Source organism: Anabrus simplex, chromosome 2 (assembly GCF_040414725.1).
Source record: "Anabrus simplex isolate iqAnaSimp1 chromosome 2, ASM4041472v1, whole genome shotgun sequence".
NCBI classification, from domain to species: domain Eukaryota; kingdom Metazoa; phylum Arthropoda; class Insecta; order Orthoptera; family Tettigoniidae; genus Anabrus; species Anabrus simplex.
The window spans coordinates 712,318,104-712,341,690 of record NC_090266.1 but is presented as its reverse complement, the minus strand read 5'-3'; the positions used below and the strand labels follow the sequence as shown (position 1 = coordinate 712,341,690).

Here is a 23,587-nt window from a genome sequence, read left to right as displayed (position 1 = left end):
CCCCATTGCCAGCCTGCTCGCTGAGTCTGGTGTGCTGCCTTTTCACCTGAGGCGCCAGCAGCTCCTATTTTCGTATGCTGCAAATTTGCGACAGGTGCCACTTCATCCAGGCTATCCTTGCGTGTTCAACAGTGGCAACCGTTTGCTGTACGCTGCTTGTCCTCGAGCAACACGGCTGGTTGGAATACGCTTGGATAGCAGTTTCAGATTGTTTCACGTACCTTCGGTTCCTTGCCTTGTCAGACAACCAAGTGGGGTACTCCATGGGTAGTACGACGTCCTGAAATAATCCTGGATATGCACACTGGCCCGAAGGAAAACATGGACCCTTCAATTTATCGGAGGCTCTTCTTGTCCGTTGTTGGCCGATATCCAGGTTCAGTCATCATCTACACGGATGGTTCAAGGATAGAAATGAAGGTGGGCTGTGCGTTCGTTGTCGACAATGATAGGTTTCTTTTTGCTCTCCCGGAAACCTGTAGTGTGTACACAGCAGAGCTCTATGCCATCTGTGAAGCTCTGCGGTACGCACTGTTCGATGAGCGCCGACACTTTCTTCTGTGTACTGACTCCTGGAACTTGCTACAGTCTATTGATACTTGTTTCCCTTGGCACCCTCTGGTACAGCGAGTCCAGGAACTACTGGCTGGTTGTTCGGATGCCGGTACAAGAATCACGTTTATGTGGCTCCCAAACCACATGGATGTAGAGGGAAATGAATTAGCAGATAAGGCTGCCAAGGAGGCAGATACACTGCCCCCGTTGCCTTTCAAGGTTCCAGCAAGTGATATTTGCACTCAGCTGAGACATCTGGTTTATGTCCCATTGGGAGATGGAGTGGCAGGTCATTCCACTTCCAAATAAGCTGAGAGCGATAAAAGGAACATCGAAGGTATGGAGGGCTTCCCTTCGGGCTTCGCGGAGGGAAGCAGTGGTATTATGTCATCTTCGGATTGGCCACGGTATCCTGACTCACTCCGATTTATTGAAAGGAGAACCCCATCCGGTGTTTACTTGCAGCCATCATCTTACCGTGGTACACATCCTTATGGAGTGTGTGGACTTGGTCGATCTGCGCCGTAGTTTTAACCTCCCGAGTACAATCTCCCTTATCTTGCGAGATGATAAGCAGTCAGCAGACCATCGTCATCTGCTTTATGAGGGATAGTGGTCTGTTTTATCATGTGTAATGATGTCCTTTGTCCTAGTGTATTTGTGTTAATTGCGCTTTTATCCCACTGACTTAATTTTAGTTTGTGTTGCATATTTTAATGTGTTATTTAACGTCTAATGTAAATTATGTATACAGGGTGAAGCGAAATTCGCGCACTCGGGCATCGCAGCACAACTCCTCACGTGCTAGCAATAAAAAAATGTGTCTCACGAAAGTTCGTCCTGCGAGTATATCCGGCAGGAAAAGAACGTTGAAGAGTGGCAATCTGGCTACACTGTAACCACATGTAGGGTAACTACCTCTGTCAGCACATATTATGCGTGGTGTACAGTTGGTGCAGTGGATATAGTTTTGGGTTAGCATGCAGAAGGTCGAGGGTTCGATCGTGGGTTGAGGCACACTTTTTATTTGCTAATTTCCATCGGACATTGCATACTGTAATACAGACACCGTTTCTGAGGTCACATGTATCCTACATTTACAGAATTTAGTAAGGCTGAACATGTTGTAACGCTTCTGGTAGATGAAGTGGTGCGAATAAATTCACACCCACGACGTGAAAAGGGCGTCTTTCAAAGCTGACCAATGAAAACGAATGTTCATGCATTTCTAGGATTGCACTATGCAAGTGCAAATGGTTTTTAGAGGATCCACTGCAATCGCTGTTGACGATTACGATGCCAGATACCATTCCACCTCGACTACATTTACAAAATAAAAAACATACGCCTCAAACCAGGATCAACCCCTCGACCTCCTGCATGCTAACCCAAAACTCTATCCACTGCACTAACTGTACAGCACGACTAATACATGCTGACAGAGGTAGTTACCCTACATGTGATTACAGTGTTGCTAGATTGTCACTCTTCAACGTCCTTTTTCTCCCGGATATATTCGCAGGACAAACTTTTGTGACAGACATTTTTGTATTGCTGGCATGTGAGGAGTCGCGCTGCAACCCCCGAGTGCGCGAATTTCGCTTCACCCTGTATATATCTGTACTACCAGGCAATGCCCTATTCCTTTGTTTCCTGTATTTTCTCTTATTTTATTAGAAATAAGACATTACAATTTAGATCCACTGATTGTTTTAATCTCATACTCATTTTCTTCATCACGATTTTTTTAACTCTAGTCTGTGTTTACATTTTAAAATTTTAACTATCATATATCGTGTCGTCCATCTCGTTCCATTAGGGGCCGATGACCTTCGATGTTAGGCCCCTTAAAACAACAAGCATCATCATCACAACTTTGTACGCCAGACAGGTTTGGAGGGATGAATAATTTAGTTTACGGAGCTTAGTTCATTTGATACTTTAGCGGTGGAATGTTTAAACATATTTCCTATTTCACACCTAGGATTTAAAATATATACCGCTATTTGGAATTTTGTCTTCATACATTAAACCATTTTGGAGGAATAATTAATATACAGTAGAACCTCGCTTAACCGGAACCCAGCTTAACCTAAATGGTCTGGCAAAACTGTATTTTAATACTTTGTTTTTACCCTCTCATTCTTAGCCGTCGATATAAGTAATTCTCTTGCTATATGTGCTGAGAGCTACTAGGCAAACCCTTTTTTTATATTATGACATGCCAGAGTGCACGTGTAGCAAAAAACAAAACAGTTTCTTATCCTCTAGTTCGTTCCATGGTACATTTTTTCTTGAACAAGCAGGAATTATTATCATTGTTATTACTGTATTATTCGTCATGAAGATTATGCAGACGACTCCGACCTGACAATAGCCGTTCTGAGAATCGAGTTACATTAGATGATGGATTTAATGCATTGAAGGTAAGATTGATTTCGAATTTTTATTAAAATACAGTACCACACGCTTTAATTACAGTACTGTAATAAAATTACTGTACACAGTATTCAGTTCAGTTGTAACAAAAAATGTTTCATTATTTCAGATTGCTTTGCACTTTGTTGAACAAAGCAATGAATCTACACCATTTGATGTATTGTTGATTAAACGGTGGTGCGACATAGCTGCACGACAGCACTGCACCAAGAAAATTCAGAAGAAAATCACTGATTTTATACAGTGACATTATGTTAACATTTTACTGTTAATGTACAGTATGCACCTTTGCTGAACAGAGTTTATGCATTTTTATTTTGACATTTAACTTCCGAAAATATTTACCATGTGTCATCCGAAAAAACGCAGGTAAACGGGTTTCTGCTGTATTTCTTTTCGGATCTTAACCCCCAATTAACCCTCTGAGGTGTAAATTTGTTTCAAACCTTCTGTTATTTAACACCTAGGATATCATTTGACATTTTAACTTCGTAATTCAAACGGTTTCTTATAGACGTATATTTTTGTCATCATTCCTCATCCCCCAGTCAAAACCCCTTGGGGGTGTATTTTTTTAAGTCCACTTCTTATTTGTATCATCATAAAAAGAATTCAACTCTTTTTAAACCCCTCCTTCAGTTGTTGCCCTCCCCCTCCTAAACAAAAAATGCAAGTTTATTTTTGAAGGAGATTCCAAATATCAGTTTTCACGTCCGTAACATCCTTCGTTTTTGAGCTATAAGAATCCTCATACAAATAATTAAACTCATTTTTCAATTCATTTACCCACCCTTAATTGCATTGAAGTATTTTTTTCCGAAAACAAACAAATACGTGTTACTTTTATTTTTAAAAGAGATTAAAAATATCAATTTTCACGTCTGTAACGTGTTCAGTTTTTGATATATACTGTATAAATGCTCATTTTAAAAAATTACCCCCTTTAACACTTCCCCTTAAGTGAATTTTCAGAGAGCAAATTATGTGTGTTCCTTTACTTTTGCAGCAGATTCCAGATACCAGTTTTCACATCTGTAATATGTTACATTTTTGAGATACACTCAGTTTAAGAATTCAGCCCGTTTGTCACTCCTATTTGCCACCCCTTAAGTAGATTTTCCAAAACAAAACAAAAAAACAAAAAAAAGTGTTTATTTTTAAATTAGATTCCAAATACCAATTTTCATGACTGTAACATTTTCAGTTTTTGAGATATAAGTATCCACATGAAAGGTATTCAACCCATTTTTCACCCCCCTTAACAGGATTTTCCGTAAAAAAAAAGTATTTATTTTTAAAGGAGATTCCAAATACCAATGTTTATGTCTTTAAGCTGTTCAGTTTTCGAGATATAGATACTCATTTTAAAAATTCAACTCCCTTTTCATCCCCTTAGCGACAGAATATCCAAAAATCCTCCCTTAGCGAGCACCTACATTGTAATATGAATGTATCCTCAAAATTTCATTTCTTTATGTCCAGTAGTTTTTTCTTGGCAATGATGAATCAGTCAGTCAGTCAGTTAGTCAGGAAAAGTTATTTTATATATAGAGATTTATTTGCAGATCTTCTAGGCATGTCAAAATTGAGTGAAATGTGATCAAAATCATAAGGAAATGATTGAGGCTACTGTAAAAAATCCTTGCATATTACAGAAAAACAGAAAGCAGATTTGAACTCAGCACACCTAAGTTAGGTAAGATTGCCTCTTAACTCTTTTACTGGAGGAAAAATTATATAATGTTCCTGGCTAGTGTTATGTAGTGTTCTTCTAGTGTTTCTATGCATGTGTCATCAAAATGGCCCATAGGCAATGTATAGTGCAAAATATTACTAGAATTACAGTACATGTGGTGAGTTTGAAAATATCATTGAAGAGTCGAGTAGAAGATTTTGGATTAGAGAATGTTTACAATGAAAGGATACTCGTGTAGCTTCATTTATTCTTCTTTCTGAGCTCGTGTTGGAGTATCCAAAGGAATACAAGGCTTGCTTGAGACACGTGCAGATTTTGGCATGTATTGGGAATTATAACAATGCATATCCAGCAATCGCAGAATTTATGAGCGAATATGGGATTCTATAGCAGCAAGAGTAAAATTAAAAGTGACAATATGCTTTTTGGCTGTAGAAGTTTGCATTTTTACTTTATTTTTAAGTTTTATTTTAGAAGCAGCAATTTCAAATTTTGTTTCAGAAATGTCTGTTATATGTGCCATTTGCACCTGCCTCCAGGATTTCATAAATTTCACTCGTTAGCCTTTATGCTAACAATTTGAAGCATTTAAATTAAAATGATTCTGACTCCATATGATCAATTTTTTCAATAGGGGAGAATAAACTCTTTCAGAGACATGGTTTACATTCAGTCTTCAAGGGGATATACTTTTTGTTCAATAAACATTAATATAAAGCATATACCGGGTGGTACAGCTGCCCCTATTCACGCAGTTTTATGCAACCCGCAGATTATAGTCGAACCTAAAAATATTGACCTTGACTACTCACTACAATGTCTGCTCTAACAACGCTTTCCATAATTCGTTTATTCGTGTCAAGCAAATCAGCATTAATGATAAAATACCGATTGATGGTAAAGAATCGTGAAAATTATGTGTCGCAGAAACGTCCTGTACAGAGAATATTATTGGTGAATGACTAGAAGTAGCAGCAACACAACAGCGTTAAACAGCAACCCGTGATAGCCGAGCTTGCTAAAAGTTAGAGGAGAGTACCGGTGTTCGTTAGTAGGCGGTTCGAGTCCTGTGTACGACGAATATTTTTATTGCGTTGTTGATGTTCGTGAGAGTCGTGTTGTTGACGACAAATCTAAATCATGATCAGTTCTCATATTGCAGGTACTCAGCTATGTTTGTTTTTTAAGGAGCTCTTAAAAGAGCTCTTTGCAATAAAGTGAGATTGTACCGACAGCGGTACGATGGGCTTATGCATGGCCATTCGATTAATGAAGCAAATGTTCAAAATGACCACCTGCTTCATTAATGCACATCTGAGCACGGTGGAGGAGAGACATTCTTGCTTGCTGCAACATATGTGGTGGAATCTGCCTGCAGGCTTCCGTGATGAGCCGCCGTAAATGATTCGGGCTCTCAGGCTCCTGCTCATAGACTCTTTCCTTTAAATAACCCCAGAGGAAAAAGTCGAGTGGAGTAAGGTCAGGTGATCTAGCCGGCCAAGTGACAGGACCCCCTCGTCCAATCCATCGTCCAGGATATATCCTATGCAAATGGTTCCGTACTGCCAACGACCAGTGTGGGGGAGCTCCATCCTGCTGGAACCACATCCGTAACCGTGTCATAAGGGGCACATCCTCCAATAAGAGTGGGAGGTACTCACGAAGAAACTCTAGATAGCGTCGTCCCGTGAGGTTTCCTTCGAAGAAATATGGTCCAATTATCTTGTCACCTAGTATCCCGCACCACACGTTGACGCCCCATTGTACCTGAAATCAAGCTCCCCTGATCCAGTGAGGATTTTCAACGCTCCAGTAATGGAAGTTGTGACGATTAACAGTTCCGTTGTTGTGAAATCTGGATTCATCACTAAAGAGAATGTCCATTAAGAAATTCGCATCAGCTTCAACTCTTTGTAATATCCATTGCGAAAATTCTATCCGTTTTGGAAAGTCGTCTCCGTGAAGTTCCTGGTGCAGCTGTTAATGGAAAGGGTGGAATTTATGGCGGTGCAATATTCGCAGTACAGATACATGACTGATCAGTTCATTTACTATGGCCCGTGAGCTTGTGCGCGGGTTGTATGCAATTGCATTTTGAACAGCTTCGTCGTTATTTCCAGACGTCACTGGAGCATCCCGAACGGGGGGTAATGTATGAAATGACCCCGTTGCACGCAACCGTCTTTCAACACGTCGAAATGTATCTGCAGTTGGCAGCCTTCGTCCAGGGAATCGTTCTTGATACAAGCGTCTGGCTTCCCGTGCATTTTGCCTTGCTTCTCCATAAAGTAGTACCATATTCACATAATCATCCCGTGAATACATAATGTTTGCTTTCGTGCTAACCGTACAGTACATGCTCACACGTTGCTGCTAGGATTACGATATGCTGTTTCATGTGCCCTTCGTATGAAGTGTAGACCGCTGTTAGTTGGTCTTCGAGTCGAACGTGCGCAGTTGCTTGGTTGAATGGGTGGGTCAGAATGTTGACAACATGTGCACTGCGCTTCATTCCCTGTAGTCATTTGCCATATGGAAGTCACATGTTATTATTCCTTTCGTATGTATGCTTTCTTTGTAAAGGTGGCAAATTACTTTTGAGACTTAAGAACGTTAAATATTTATTACGAATGGCCTTACAAGTATAATATAAAAATAAAATTGAAAAGCTCTTAACTAGATTTGAACTCTAAATACCTGCTAACATATCGTATGCTCGCTGCAATTGGTGCCATGTAGCCACTGCAGGCGACAAAGAATTGGTCTCGTAGCTCTGTACTAATGAAATTACCTAGGCTATCGCTTCGATACTGATCGTTGATGTTAAAAGTTCTGAACTCGAATGTGCAAACACCACAGTGAACTAAAGAATCGCGTCTCTCTTACGCCCAGATAGTTGCAACCATTTTCTACGCGTTACTTGGTTGAATGAGTCCAGCGTTATGTTTCAGGTGGTATTCACAATCGGTGTGTATGTGGCGATATTTATGATACCTGTTTATTATGCCTTCCGTAGAAGAATATCGGAGACTTCAGAAAGGTCTTCGTAAACGATGCCTAGGCGAATACGAAATGACATTAAAAAATGCATGACTCAAGAATGGTTGGAACCCTTCCTGCTTCAAGTAACCTATCGAGGTACGTCTTCCATACATAATTCCGCGCAGCTATTTTCAACGTACAAGCGCCATCCTTGTAACTCTGTATTCGCGAGGAGAGCGGAAGTTCCCGCTTCGACAAGTTACTGATGAGTTACAGCCTTATGGTCCCGTTTTATGCCTTTTTTGATCGCTCTAACGGTAGTAATTACATGGCGTAAGCTATCACATCTGCTGTACAGCATTTGCGTACCACAGATTATAAACTACAGTGCAAAACACGTTTCTATCAATTTCGATGTGATGAGACTGTACAAAATGGTGGTGCATTGACATGTCTGTAATTGGTCTTACCCTATCACGTTTTCTATGATACCACGACCGCCCTTTCTATCAAAAGAAAATGGCCTCTTGGACCAATCAGGTGCGCAATTCTCTACCGACAGCTATAGGCGTGTTTATGGTTTGTACAGTATAGTAACATTTTGTAAAAATTAGTAGAGTATTGGACACCGCTCCACATAAAATGGTACAGTGTTTTTGAGATGGACCTCACTTACTGCCTCTTGTACCATTTTTCCATTGTGCGCAGAAGTCTACATCGGGTAAACTGCACATAACATTGCTGCAAGGTGTTGAGCAAGATGGGACTAAGAGGCATTTACGTCCTAGCTGGTTGCATATATTCGGGAAAAAATAGGGGCAGCTGTACCACCCGGTATAGATACCAAAGAAACCTCTAAAATGTCTCTATTTGAAAAAATATTGTTAATTATTACCATTTTTGTTTACTAGAAATACAAAGGTAAATGACCTGCAGCAATACAAATTACACTGGAATATGGAAGGAGGAAAAACACATTCCATAAGCACTTGTAAACGTCGTATAACCAGAGTTGGGAAGTAATTGAGTTAAAATAATCAAATTACTTTCAATGAATACTTTGAGTAAATTTTACTTGTAATAGTTACCTTTTACAAAATGTAATTTTTACTCATAATTTACTTCTTGAAATAGAATTGTAATTATTACATTCTAGTAATAGATACACATCTCATAGAAGCAGAGGTCAGTGGAATTACTCTCTTCCTTCAATCCAGAAGGTAAGGGCCTATATTTACCCAAATCCCATGCTAATCCTCATAGTCTCTAAAATAATTTTCTCTCTTTCTTTTCACTATATTTCTTCATTGCTGGTCATATTTTATGTTTTCTTGCTGCTTTTTTGAGAGTGCAACGTGATTTCACTAATTTTGTCATCATTATTCTCCTCCCGTCCATCTGTGTCGGATCTACAGCAGGGTTATATGATTTACAAAATACACTTTTTATTTCCCTTTCCTCTCTCCAAGATTCTTTATTACATTCCAGAAGGTTTTCTCTTCTGATAAACTTTCAGAAATCAAGATGTTAGTAAAGTGTATTTTACACTCTGTAAAAAGCATATTCTTTATCTTCCTTAGACTCTTAAGGGATTTACAAGGAAAATTTTGGAACAGAACCCTATGTTGTCATTTCTTCCTTTCTTTTCAGAAATTTTTGTCTCCAAACAAATATGCCTCTCACATTTTAAAAGATTAACATTAAAATTGTTCGTGAGGTGGATACAGTGACACAAGGATATTTCCTACCATGTTTCTTTTCATGCAAACCGTTTTTGCCTGTGCTCTAATATATACTTAATTCTCACCATATTAATAACAATACCTGTAAACAGAGTTAGCTAATAGTTTACCTCAACTGCACTTGGCTGTCTAAAGAATGTGCTGAGAGAAAGCATTGGTCCCTCATTCTTTGTTTCTTCTGCAGAACTGCTCTGTAGAGTAGTCCTGTGTTTTGGCTCATACTCCATAATTATGTAAATATTCATTAACAGTCCTAGTTTATATTAATAGACGGAAGAAGTTTGCTGCGTGGTTAGGGTCTCGTGGTTGTGAGCTTGCATTTGGTAGATGATAGGTTCGTATCCATAACTGATAATTCGTCATCACTGCTGACAATTTCATCTAAAAATCGAGCTATATCAGGCAAAGTAGCACTACCCGGTCTGCGCGCTGCCATTTTCACAGCTGACTAACGGAAACAACAGCTCATCCTTTATTTACCTGTAAAACTCCTAAAACAAAGTTGTAATGCATCTAGAAGGCTGTGACATTGCTAAAAGTTCTGTAAAATAACTACAGGCAGCAGCAGCAGCAGCAGCAGCAGCACGCTTATATTTTTACCGTGGAAACAGCTGATGGGTGCATCCCGACACACGTCCAGAACAAGAAACTAGGCTGTCGGGAAATGTTCGACAGTTATCCACTGAGGGTTAATTAACAAAAGGCAGGTACTGTAAACTGTATGAATGTCACCTGGTGAGTGACAAGTGGAAGTTCGAAATAACATTGAATGAGGCATGGATTTACCAGCCAGAGTATGGTCAAATCTGTGCCATTGTGTGCCCCAATATTGTACCAGGAAAAATTGATTTCAAAGAGCATGAGATCTTTCTAAGGGGTGCCTAGTCCTTAGGAGAGGGTACAGAGAGGGAGGATCGCAAGGCGAAATAATAGATATCATAACTTTCTTCCATTTATTCAATCTATGAAAAGTTACCCTATTATATCGCTGAATTGTAATGATCAAAGATATTTATTGGAGAATATATTCCAATTCCTATAACAAAATATTGAAAATTATGTTGATCATATAAAATCCAAATAAATAATGTTCTTTTCAACCAGTTATGTCTATCATGATTTTCTTGATGTAAAACAATAAAGCATGTTGAAAGTAAGTCAATTAATTATAGTTTATTCCACTTCAACGAAATCGTAAAGTCCTTTCTGTTATCATTTGTGATTTCAGAGTATGTTTCCAACGTAAATTAAACAAAGTAAATTTTATAATTCCTTCTCGTGAAATTCTCAAACTATTTATATTCATATATAAAACACTCGAAATTAAATTCAATTTTCTGGTAGAAAGTTCTAAGTATTGTCTTATTTTACATAATTTATTACACACTTTATATGAATATTGCGAATTATGAGTTTATTGTATGCCTTCACTATAAATAAAGCACTGAATTGAAATTCTAAAGTTCCAACAAGTGAGAGCATACGATATTACGAGAGCACACTGTTTTCCAAAAGTCTGTCTGTATTTTTAAGTATTGTAGAACCATCGCCCTGTAGTATACATGAGCCTCCCCACTTTAAGAATACATGTGAACATCAAGAAGTACTCACTTTCTTCACCGGAGCGCTCCAAACGTGGCCAGTCAAAATGAGCGGTACGCAGTTCCCCACAGCTGTTAGGCCTATATTCTGATCATTTTCCTCTTGATCGGCTTACTGTTTAACTATTTCACCCTCTCAAAACGTTCAGTCACTTCATCTCCAATGTTTTTTAAGATACTCAGGATAAGAGTTTTGCAGATTACCTGACCTAATTTTTCAGCATGATTAGAACTGTCATTTGAGTCGCACTTTAAAACCTCCGAACTCTTCAAGAACTATGGTAGTTAAAGTCGTACAAGCTCCTGTATTAACAAATTTTGCAGCTTCACACATGAAATCATTAACAATGTTTATAATCCACACCAACCGTTCTGATGGATAGAAGAAGACATTACACCGATCTTGTTTAAAAATTATGTCCATTAGTGGAGAACTGCATTTTTCTTGTTGAATTAGGCTACGGTATGATTCACAAGTTACTTCTTTCTTATTTCCTTCACAACGAAACCACTGAGGAAAGCAAGCGATGCAAGTTTAATAGACACTACCTCCAGACCTGTAAAAGAAATAAGGGTATTAAGATTACTGCATAATAACAGTATGGTTATTATTTAGAATACTGTTATCTAATAACCAACAGTAAATAAATTTTGTAAAAGTGAGTATACGTACAATGCAGCTTGTGAATATTTTGCAGGATTTCTGTCACTGTTCCTGGAATGTTAAGGATCACTTCTGATGGGACTGATTGAGATGACTTGACACAGCTAGTAACATTCATCTCACGAGTATGTTGATTTTGCCGTTTCAAAGGAATTCCTATTCACAAAATTTTGTTGAGGGCAAGTACTACAGCCCTTGAATCCAGCATGTCATTGTTGCCTGAAGTTCTCCTCAAAATGCTAAAGAACATTTCTAGGGAATCGCTGTTAAATATTCTAGTTGGCACAAAATGAAAGCCAGACGACAATAAGTATCGGATACAGAGAACTGTAGGACACGTTAGCCGAATAGCCTCGTAAGTTTCGTTGCTGAGAAAACTCGCTCCTTGCTCATGGCATGCTTCCTTCACATCCTCAAGATATACCAGAAACTCAATCTCCAGCCAGTGAAGCCTGTCATCATCTGTGTTGAAAAAATGGACCTTGTCAGGCAAAAACTTATTGTTGTTGTGACTGCAAACATCATGGATATTGAACCATTTCTGAATCATTTTCTTGAAGTATATAGTCGCTGTGCAGTCTTGGAACAAGTGGGCTTTTGGATGTCCAGAATGTTTTTGGAGATATTCCAGAGCTGTTATTACTGGTGTAGAAAATATATCCTTCGCTCGTTTCACATTCATTTTATCTATGTTGTTTGGGCTTACATGTTTTCGAGTCAGAAAGCAAACAGGTTTTACCACTTGACTTAATTGCAATTCATATAAATTCTTCAAGTGAGAGCCACTTATTGTGTTTTCTCTAAAAATGTGTTTCTTACATTCTTTAAAATGTGACATTGGTCAAATGCAAGAAATAAGGTTCGGTTCGGGTCATTTGGGTGAGTAATTTGTGGCTTCAAAATCTTGCTATTGGAAAGTCGTCTCATCATATTAACATTGGTCGTATGATTATTGGAAACTAGACGTATTACAAGAAATCCACAAGCCTCAATCTCTCTGATAACAGACAGTGTCAAATTATACAGTTCCTTGCCTGAGATTCGTTTGGTAAAGAAGTATGCGGCTGGAAGTCTGTACTTAGTGCATAACCCCGCTATCATAAAACAAAGCAAATTATTGGCGAGAATTTCAGATTCCCTCACATTCTTGATGTTCTTAATTTCGGATATAGTATTATGTGGAACAGATGTGGTTTTGTGACCAAAAAAAGTATCTAGCTTTTTGTCATATTGCAGTTGTTGTTTTATTGCCATTTCATCCACTATCAAGGAACATACTCTTTCAGCCTCATTCAAACGTTCAGATTCTAAGGTTAATCTCTCTTTCACAAGGTTCGTAACTCCTGTGTTGCATGAAGTATCACCCAAATACCTGAACAGTGTGCTCTTAGAAGGCAACTTTAGTATATTTTTCCTAGCATACCTATAACCTTTGGGCGATATGAATTCCCAAACTATACTGTGTTTTACCGTGCATTCTGTCCATCTCGGAGAGCATTTCTCAAAATTCGCTATTTGCTCAAGAAGGAATGAAGACTTGGCATTTGAGGGATCATGCTCGGCTGTTTTAATTATTCGTGACAAGGCTTTATGATAATTATTGTTATAAATCTCCAACTCCTGATTAGCTTTATTCAGTTGTTTTCAAGATTTAGCCCACGCTCTCCACAGTTTTAGTCGCAATTTATTTGTTTCTATTTTCAGTAGCTTCTCGTCTAAAATGTCGCACTGGACATCAACGGAACGATGCAAGTTATGATTTGCGGGACACTCGTGCAGGGAAACACCTGAAGTATTACTTTCGCCACAGCTTGGCTCAGTTGATTCATATTTCCGTTTCTTACCTTTGGCAATGACTGAATGTTTTATAATAGGTCTACATTCTGCTTTGATCTGTTAGACTTTGTAAGATGGATAAGAAGGGAAAACAGAGGGAACAGCAGCATCCTGCAGTTTCTTAATTTTCAATCCAGGTCGATAGTCAGACTCACGAAAATGAAGGCTACATACCACAGAAAATCTAGAGTTTAAATTGGGCCTGAAGTCTGCTCTTGATATAGCTTTAAGCCATTGTTCTCTGAGGTCAGATCGGTTGGGAAATTCGTGACGTGATACTCCTTTCACTTTACTACTCCGGCTTGTGCAGCAAGGCACGCAGCAATACACCATTGTTATTGATAGATAGAAACCTGCAATAGGACATTAATATGCCAAGTTAATGTAGCCTATGGCAAGATCGTAAGCACTAACTAATTAAAGCAAATATGTTACGATAGCCTTCAGTGAAGTAAGAAATTAGATTAAAAGGGTATGAGAAACTCGACCGGTGCGCGAGATTTAAGCATACCTTGTAATTACTTCTTATAATAAATTACTACCATTACATACCTTCTTATGATGAAATAAATAGTCTGTACTTCCACTAATATCACAACTCAACACAATCTCAGTAAACTACATAAAGAAACGCACTCGACACATTGTTTACTCTCTCTTTCTTATTGTTCCTAACGTGCCTTCAGCGCAGGTCTCGTCCACGCTTCTAGCGCCATAGCGGCCAAAGTAGTTCCTACGTGATGTTCGCAAAGAAGCACGCAAGCCGAGCGAAGTGGGAAGGCTGAGAGGTATGCTAGAGGGCAATGGTAGAACGTTAGTTTTCAAAGTTTGCAATCTGCTAATAATTGTTCATCAAAATATTAAGTAAGTGAGCTTCTGAATTGAGTTAAAGATCTTTGTCAGCAATGACATTGTCTATAAGAGTTCTGTTGAAAGCAGAATTATATTTCTGTATGGAAAGACACTTATATTACCTGAATTAAGTCTTCTTGTTAAGCTCGAACTGTTGAATACTGCTATGCAAGCAGCAATCTGGAACTCAGCTAACAGCAAGCACCACGATGTTCCATAGTATCACGTCCCTGGAACCGTCTCTCGTAGTACCAAGTCCACGTTCCGCGTTGATCTGCATCAATCTACGTCGATCTGCGTAGTCTTGAGTCAGGATTTCTCATGTTAATAAAAGAGTGGCTTTAACACAAGAAAGTCCCTCTGACTAGGCCACTGATAGAGTGTCCTACGTTGAAACGAGCACAATTTCATTTGTGGTGTTAGAACTTATTATAACTGCTTCAGAAATAATCGCCATTCAGTAGATGAGAAATATGTCGAAGCACTTGTTTCTTTTCGTAAGTTGCAATAATTGGAAAATGAAAAAACACATTTCTATGCATAGTTCATCTTTACACTGACTGCACACCATTCGTCTTGTCAGAAATAATTCTCATTCGAAGCACAGTTTATCATGGCTCACTTTCACAGTAAAGAAATAAATAGCTCTCTCGTAATATTTCGTAATGTTCCTTCTCACTGTCACAGTTCCTCATGTATTCTTGTATGAATCCTATAATTCACAATGTCACTGAATTGCGAAGTATGCGTAAAGTATTATGGCGTATTTATAGTTCATTAGACAGTCTATTCACACAAATTGGTTTCAGATGGTACAGTCTGTTACGAAAATGAGTAAACAGTCTTTATGCACAAGTTAAAGTGGTTTTAGACTTTGATAATATTCAAAATAGTTAATGTGGAAGTTTCAATATTGGCGAAGTATTACAAGTCTTATAACTTCAATGTTATAAATACGTCAATTTCCGAAGTTCAAATGTCCCTGACGAATTGTAAGTGTGAACTTGCTGTCGAAAATTATACAAGTATCACATCGTTCCCGTAGAATGAACACTGAGTACGACTTCACTTGTCGCGAGCAGCATGACTGACGAGCTAGCTGTGAGCGAAGAATTGGAACTGGTTTGCTTCGGCCTGGAACTCGGCTTTTATTCCGTAAGGCCAAGGTTACTCGCCACGTCACGAGAAGAAATGTGGTTTCTCTCTCTCTTGATATCTCTTGAACGCCTTGATGGAATTTGTTGAGATTGATATGTGTTTGCCTTCAGATCACTAGCTACAGGATGAGGTATGTCTCATTTCTGTATCTTCATCGGTTAAAAAGTGAGTAAATTTTTATTTTAGTACATTTGAGAGAAAGGCATACAACATGTGGCACTGACGACACCCACAGGTTCATCGCTCGTGACATGTCCTGCTTGCCACGAGGAACTTCGTATCTAGCTCACATAAGATGTCGGGCACATGAACACATATTACTACCGTCCTTTTCCAAATATTCTGGCAACTTTAAAATAATGTACCTGGCTAAAACAGTTCCTGATACAATATCGATACATAGGACTGTAGCAGCTTTGACCATCACTACAGGGAAAGTGTCCCAGATAGATTTTTTTTTCATAATTGGGTATGTTGGGGGAGTTGAGGATTCAAAAGGTTGCCATGTATATCAAAGTGAATGTCGTACACTACCAGACGAGTATTATGACCCTAATTTTCTGAGAAGATAATCCACTTTTGTACAGACAGGACTCCCCAAACTCCTTTCTTTGGCATGGATAAAGCATCAAGCCATATGGCGAGATCATCCCACAGATTTTATTGCCAAAGCAATCCATGTTATATTGTTTAGACACACTAGTGAAGATTGCCGTTCCCATGATTTTTTTTTGCTTTTAGCCTCCTGAGACATCACCATGTGTGAACTGTAAACTGTCTCTGGAAAGTTTGCTGAGATGGAGGAAGGGAATTTCATGTCTTATATCAAGGCTGGTTTCATATAATGAAAATGGAACAGTAGAGAAATTGTAATCAATGTTGGTGAGCACTGTTTCATGTCATCATCATTGTCATGCAGAGGATACTGTTGCACTGTCGTGTATATTCAGAGTAATGTGATCTTTTCCTAATGGGTCAGTAGGCCCTTCTATTGAACATTAAGGATTGGATTTGTCGTCTCGTATATGAATCTTTTGTGCAGAAACAGTCAGTGCACTCGTCTATAAAGCAGAATATTCATATTCCAGGTCCCAGGGTGCTTACTTGCAACTCTTTAATCTTAAATCTGCTTTGAGGAAAGATATCCTACTAAACTAGTTCATAGATACATACCACTTAGGCGAGCTGCTCGACTAAGTGGTATGTTAAAAACAATGAAGGTATTTATTAAACCACCTGTTCAACACTTTACATCCACTTATAAGTGGTTACATAAATATATTTGTACTTAATATTTTCGGGACATATTTTGCCCTTAATTTAGGGCTTCTTCAGCCTATAACACAACCTTAAAATGTTATACATAATATTAAAAGAGAAGCTAAAAGATTAGCCTTGTAGCCTAATTACTAAAAATTGGTACACTTAATGTGAATAATACATTGATACGTTAATGAAACATGTTATTGGAGCATTGCCTGTGGTAATTCTAAAATTAAGTCCGAGACTAAAACTTCTTCTTATAAAATTGTGTGGTTTTAATAAAATTGGTTCAAATAAAAATTGGCTGTTATTTCACCTAATGTGATATTGTGTATATTGCCAACAAAATAAGGGCATTAACACAAGCACACAAAATATTTCTTGCAAACAACGTGTACAGGGCCGCTGTTAATGTCGTAAACACAAAGATATAAATAATGAGGAAACAAAAGCGTCAGTTGATTATTGTAGAAAATGTGGTCCGTTATATAGTTAATATTGTAGGGAACCTTTGCCAAGAGGTACCAGTAGTATTCTGGAATAATGTTCTCTGTAAGAGAGGAAAGAACGTCTTAAAAAGGGTAAACACAAGGAGAGAATCCTTTGACTTTGATTAGAATAGATGAGGACTTATGTGTTTTTTGTAAGCTGTTGCACATTATCTTCCGTTGTGTTAATAACCGCCATTCTGTTGGCTCTGTTTCTCGTATTGTATCTGTGCTGCAGAGGCGGTAGTGAACTCGGAGGGGAAGGGATTGAGGAATGTGGAAGGGAGGAGACGATGGGTGGAGCTAACTGTGTTGAGGTTGACGAAGGGGCGGAGGACCACATTTTCTACGATAATCAACTGACGCTTCTGTTTCCCCATTATTTATATCTTTGTGTTTACAACGTTATTTTATACGCAATATCACATTAGGTGAAATAACAGCCAATTTTTATTTGAACCAATTTTATTAAAACCACGTAATTTTATAAGAAGGAGTTTTAGTCTCGGACTCATTAATTTTAGAATTACCATAGACAATGCTCCTATAACATGTTTAATTAATGTACCAATGTATTATTCACATTAAGTGTACCAATTTTTAGTAATTAGGCTACAAGGCTAATCTTTTAGCTTCTCTTTTAATATTATGTATAACATTTTAAGGTTTTATTATAGGCTGAATATGCCCTAAATTAGGGGCAAAACTTGTCCCAAAAATTTTAAGTATTAATATATTTATGTAACTACTTATAAGTGGATATAAAGTATTGAACAGGTGGTTTAGTAAATACCTTCATTGTTTTTGAACTATAACCATTTTCAATACGGATCAATGAGGTTTATAACTTGTAAGTGGTATGTTCCGAGCTGTCAGTGGAGAGATGGACCTTCATTGTTTTTGAACTATAACAATTTTCAATACGGATCAATAATGAGGTTTATAACTTGTAAGTGGTATGTTCCGAGCTGTCAGTGGAGAGATGGCGTGGAATGACATCAGTAGACGAATATGTTTGAGTGGTGTCTTTAAAAGTAGGAAAGATCACAATATGAAGATGAAGCTGAAATTCAAGAGGACAAATTGGGGCAAATATTTGTTTATAGGTAGGGGAGTTAGAGATTGGAATAACTTACCAAGGGAGATGTTCAATTAATTTCCAATTTCCTTGCAATCATTTAAGAAAAGGCTAGGAAGACAACAGATAGGGAATCTGCCACCTGGGTGACTGCCCTAAATACAGATAAGGATTGATTGATTGATTGATTGATTGATTGATTGATTGATTGATTGATTGATTGATTGATTGATTGATTGATTGATTAATATGCAGGAGTGTTCTGTGCTTACCAGAAGTAATGTTTAGTTCTTGTCAATTTGTGCGTGATTTACCTCATGTATTTCTGTCTTTCTTTATGGTTAACTTATTTGTTCCAGGTATGTTGCAACTAAGTCTCGTGCAGAGTAACGTGTACTCTGCGATAGCATCCATATTTGTACTTCACATGGCTGTAGGTCTCTTTATTTACAGAGCCTACTCAGCTCCTTCCACATCTGTAAAGCCTAGTGGTTGGAAACCTGTAAAAATTGATTAGTTAAGGTGAGTCTAATTCACTATACTGCTAATGTAAGCAAATGATACTTGGAAGAACATGTGTGATGTTACATTTTAGCTGGGATGAGTGCCTTGGGCAGTAGAATGCTGACTTTCTGAGTCCAAGATGGTGGGTTTGATCCTGCCTCAGTATAGTGATATTTCAAGGTGCCAAGATACCCTAACCTCATATTGGTAGATTTACTGGCATGTAAAACAAACTCCTAAAAACATAGGTCCTCTGAAAGGATTCACTGTGACATTCACACAGCTGATAAAGAGAGTTTTTGCCCTTAAATAAAATCAATGTGTTTACTGTTTACTAGTCCTTATCGTAGTGAAAATCAGAAAATTGGGTGCCAGTGTCCTCATGTAAAATGGCATAAAATTTTCAAAATCAAGATACAGTATATAAAAACCATGCATCTAATCACATTGCACCATTACTGCAGGATTGCCTTATCGTTAATCTCATGACTGGACAGGCTGGGAACTTGGGTTCGATTTTTAGGAGCTCACACGGGGGCAATAACAAGGCTACAATTCCAAATTACCAACAACACCTTTCACGTGTATTATTGAAAAATATCTGCACAATCTTACAAGTACACAATTAAACAAAAGAGGCTGATCTTTACAAATATGTACAACACTTTATATGTGAGAGGGGTTTTCTCAAGTCTTTGTCCTCTCGAATTCTCTCTAAACATTCTACGTTACAACCCAATGTCTGAGAAGTTTGATGAATACTTAACTCGTATATAGGAGTCTTCTTTCTTCTCTCTTGATTCTTGTCTCTGCGACGTCATAGCTGTCTTGGACGGTGTGATGTCTAGTCAAAGGGAAATGCAAATCCACAAACTCAAACTCGGCACCCTCGAATACCGTTGTTACCCAGTTCAAGTCAAGTTCTCTTCACTTCAGTTTTTAGGTTAATTATGCGTTGCTTGAACTCAAGTTACCCTCTGCCAGGATTACTCTCTGTTAAAGACCAAGTTACTTCTCTAGCGACTTGTGCGACTGAAGGCGGTTACTAGAGTCTCTATATAATGGCACAATGCCGTCACTTGAATCTCTTCAGCAGTTTCGTAGTGTGCGTGCGTGTCGCGCACTGCCACGACATGTACGTCACAGTAGCTGGACAGGTTCTCCTCTGACGCTCCCCAAACTCCAGCTTATATTCCTATTCTCTACTTTCTTGATTTCTTCCAGTGCCTTCCCAAATATCTTCCCCTACTACCACAGAGTTCTGTTGTGTGTCCACCTGATTGGCTCAGGAACTCTCCTGCTTGTCTTCCATGCTCGATTATTTCCTTATCATTTCTTCTACTTTCCTAAGCTGTTCCCCTCCAAGCATTATCCCTCTTGTAGATCTCTCCTTCTTTCTAGTTATCACTGTCTCTCTCTTCTTGGCATTACATTTCATTCCATATTGTTCCTCCTTTTCTTCTCATGCATCTAACTGTTCCTGGATATCATCTTCCTTTTCTCCCCAGATTAATAAGTCACCTGCAAACATCATCACTTGCATTTTTCCTTCCTCATTTTTCCTCGCCACTTTTGTCATTAACTTGTTCAGTACTACAATGAAGAGCAAAGGTGATAGAGCACTTCCTTGTCTTCATCCACTTTTTTGCTCAGACCAGTTTGTTCTCTCTCCTCCTACTTTCATACAACTGACACTCCCATGGCACATCTCCCTCCCTCTTTCTACTGCCTGCTTCTCGGCACCTTTTTTCTCTAAGGCTTCCTATACCTGCACACATAATCATATGCTTTCTCAAAGTCCAAGAAGGCCATCAGTAGAACTTTACCCCACTAATAATTATGCCCTTGTAGTTGTCTTACTGCGAATATAAGGTCTACTGTGGACCTTCCTGATCTGAAGCCATACTTCTCTTTTCTTCCACCCTCTTTCTGATTCTATGGCTATTCTCCAGAATATTCTCAAACACCTTTGACATATCCAGTGTTCAGGGGTCTTTCTCTCCTTCTATACTACTTTCAACACACAATAAAGCCACTGTTTCCCTACCCCCTCCTGCTGTCTTCACCATCTCAATACTTCATCTAAACCTGGGGCTTTCCCTCCTTTCATTTTGTCCAGTGCTACATCCAGTTCTCCACATGTTAAGTCTTTTTCTTTTTCCATTTTAAAAATTTCCACCTCAGTGCATCGTTCTGGGTTTAATAAATCTTCAATCTTCAAAATACTCCTTCCACATTCCTTTGAGTGAGTTTCTCTTTTTCCTGCACTTCATTTCCATTTTTATCTATCAATGTAACATCTTCCTTCATGCCTTTCCCCTTACTGTTGACCATGCCATACAGTACAATTTTATTCCTTTGCTATCTTCTTCCATCATGTTTGTCCACTTTTCCATCCATTTTTTCCTTCCCTGTTACAACCTTTTTAACTTCCTCCTTTTTGGTCTTAAATTCTTGTCTTGTCTCCATTATCCTCTGTTGAAACCACACTCTAAAAGCTTTATTCTTCTCCCCAACTGCCATGTTCACACTTGTCATTTCACCATGGGGTCTCGTTGCATCATTTCTTGGTACTAGATCTCCCACAAATTTCCTCTGCAGCTTTTCTAATGTCTTCTTGGATCTTTCCCATTCCTCCTCTCCTGCTTTTGTATCACCTGTTGCTAAGTTCAATCTTATCTTTCCCCGGTATTCTTCCTGGTTTTTTTCTCCTTCAGTTTCCATATTTTGATACATCCTTCTTGATTCTCTGTCCTCTTTCTTTTCTTCATTGTCCTCAGTTTCATTACCAGTAGTCTGTGGTCACTAGCTAGGGCTTTTGATGGTATTACCCTTATATCTGTAACATTCCTCTTCAGTTCACAGTCGTAAATCATGTAATCCACAGTGGTTTTCCTAGACCAGTTACTGCTGTCCCAGGTTATCTTATGGTGTTCTCTCTTCTTGACCCTTGAGTTCCCAACCATCATCCCAATTCTTTTGGAAAAATTCAGTAGCTTTTCCCCCCTCCTTATACTTATTTCCCCATCCTTCAATTCCAATACATTCTCATATCCCTTCATTTTCCTACATGGGCATTCAAGTCTCCCTTTACTAGGTTGTTTTCGCCATTCAATTGTCTCTTCAATTCTTCCTCAAAGTCGTCTTTATGCTGTTGCATTCATCCTAATTTGGAGCATATACTTGTACTATTTCCCAGCTATTTCCTTTAACTGTTATTTTGACTTTCATCAACCTGTCACTTATCCCCTTGACTTCCTCTTTCAATCCGTTTCTCACTACCACTCCTGCTCCATTTTGCTTTCCTTCATCATTTCCTATCCAGTACTACAAAAAACCATTTTTGTAGCTCTTTCTTACCTTCTCCCCTCGATTCAGTCTCTACCAGCCCTAATACATCCAGTTTTCTTCTTTTCCAGTCATTGTTTGTATGTTCATTGCACCAATTTGTAATTCTGTTACTCGCCAGGGTTGTCATCTGTTACATCCGTCTGGCTTATTGTTCCTTGTTTCCTTGAAAGAGGGTTAATATCCATCACCAACTTGCTAGGCTTGTGTCTTCCCCAGAGCCCCGTTAGCTGCCTTGTTTTTCAGGATTCCTGTAGGGCCTTTACAGTTACCATAGCGGTCTCGGGGCACACATGGTCCTCACTGTATTTCACTCCCACATTCTATTCCCCACTTCATGACGTCCATCTCCCACAGCATGGACGAGTGGTTGGATTTGTGGGAGACGTTATCTTTATTATATTGGTTGTAAATATTTTGCTTTTCTACTTTCAATATAAAATAAATATTTTCAGAAGGTAGTTGCTGTCCAGCAAGCATGATTTACGCTCTTTACACTTGAGGCGCTCAGGCTGTGGCAGTGGACCCCTCAGTTTGGTTCCTAGAGATGGCTAGAGATGTGGGGTGAGAGAGGAATGTGAACAATAATATGAACTTGTAGGAGAAGGAAGAGCGCACGCAGGTGTACGGCCGGGCGCACATTGAGAAGCAGGTGGCCGCAGAGCAGGGCAGATCAAGTCAAGACAGCGTAGCTCTGACGAAACTGCAAAGTGCGATGTGAGCGCACGTTGCCACGCAGTCTGACGTCAGTTCTCAGAAGGAAGGAACAGCGGCTAGCTACATTGATCTAAGTTCCGAATCAGATTCTGATGAAGAAATGGATACAATTATGCTAATGTATATCGCTTCGAAACGTAAGGAGTCAACTTGGAAATGCAAGTACATGACGAAGAGGAAGATTCATGGTGAATTCGCCTTGAAGTCAGATCTTCAGATACACAGATCAGTAACTACTTTCGTTTAAACAGAATCCAGTTCAACAAAGTTCTCCATATTTTACAAAATTCTATTCAATCTGAAGGTTGTAATGCACAAAGTCCTATTGAACCTGAAGAAAAATTAACTGTATTCCTTAGGTAAGCTCCTTTATTATGTTTTATTCAATATAAATAAAAATACATTCATAACAAATTGTCAATGTTGATAGAATTTTAGTATACTGTGTCTTATGGCGAGTAGATTAATAAAAGCAGTTAAAAAGAAAGTCTCGTTATTTTTAACTGAGCTCAAAAATACATAAATATATTTCACTCATGCATTCAAACAGTAAAGTTACACAAAATGTAAGTTTCTTACAAGTAACATTTTAAAGTTGTGACATAGATTCTGGGAAACTGTTCATGTAGTGCACCATATGTTTGCGAATTTCTATGTTGATTAA

At 38.6% G+C, this 23,587-nt stretch overlaps 1 protein-coding gene across 4 annotated transcripts in view; it reads left to right on the top strand.

Annotated features, from left to right (window-relative positions):
* LOC136864397 (vacuolar ATPase assembly integral membrane protein VMA21 homolog) overlaps window positions 1-23,587 on the top strand; it is a 110,454-nt gene that overhangs the window by 37,040 nt on the left and 49,827 nt on the right. For all 4 annotated transcript variants that reach the window (XR_010859302.2, XR_010859303.2, XM_067141337.2 and 1 more), the window contains exon 3: window positions 18,714-18,876. Coding sequence is in view for 2 of the 4 variants with exons in the window: in XM_067141337.2 (XP_066997438.1) it covers window positions 18,714-18,871 (158 nt within the window). In the remaining 2 variants the exon portion in view is untranslated. The remainder of the gene's footprint in view (window positions 1-18,713; window positions 18,877-23,587) is intronic.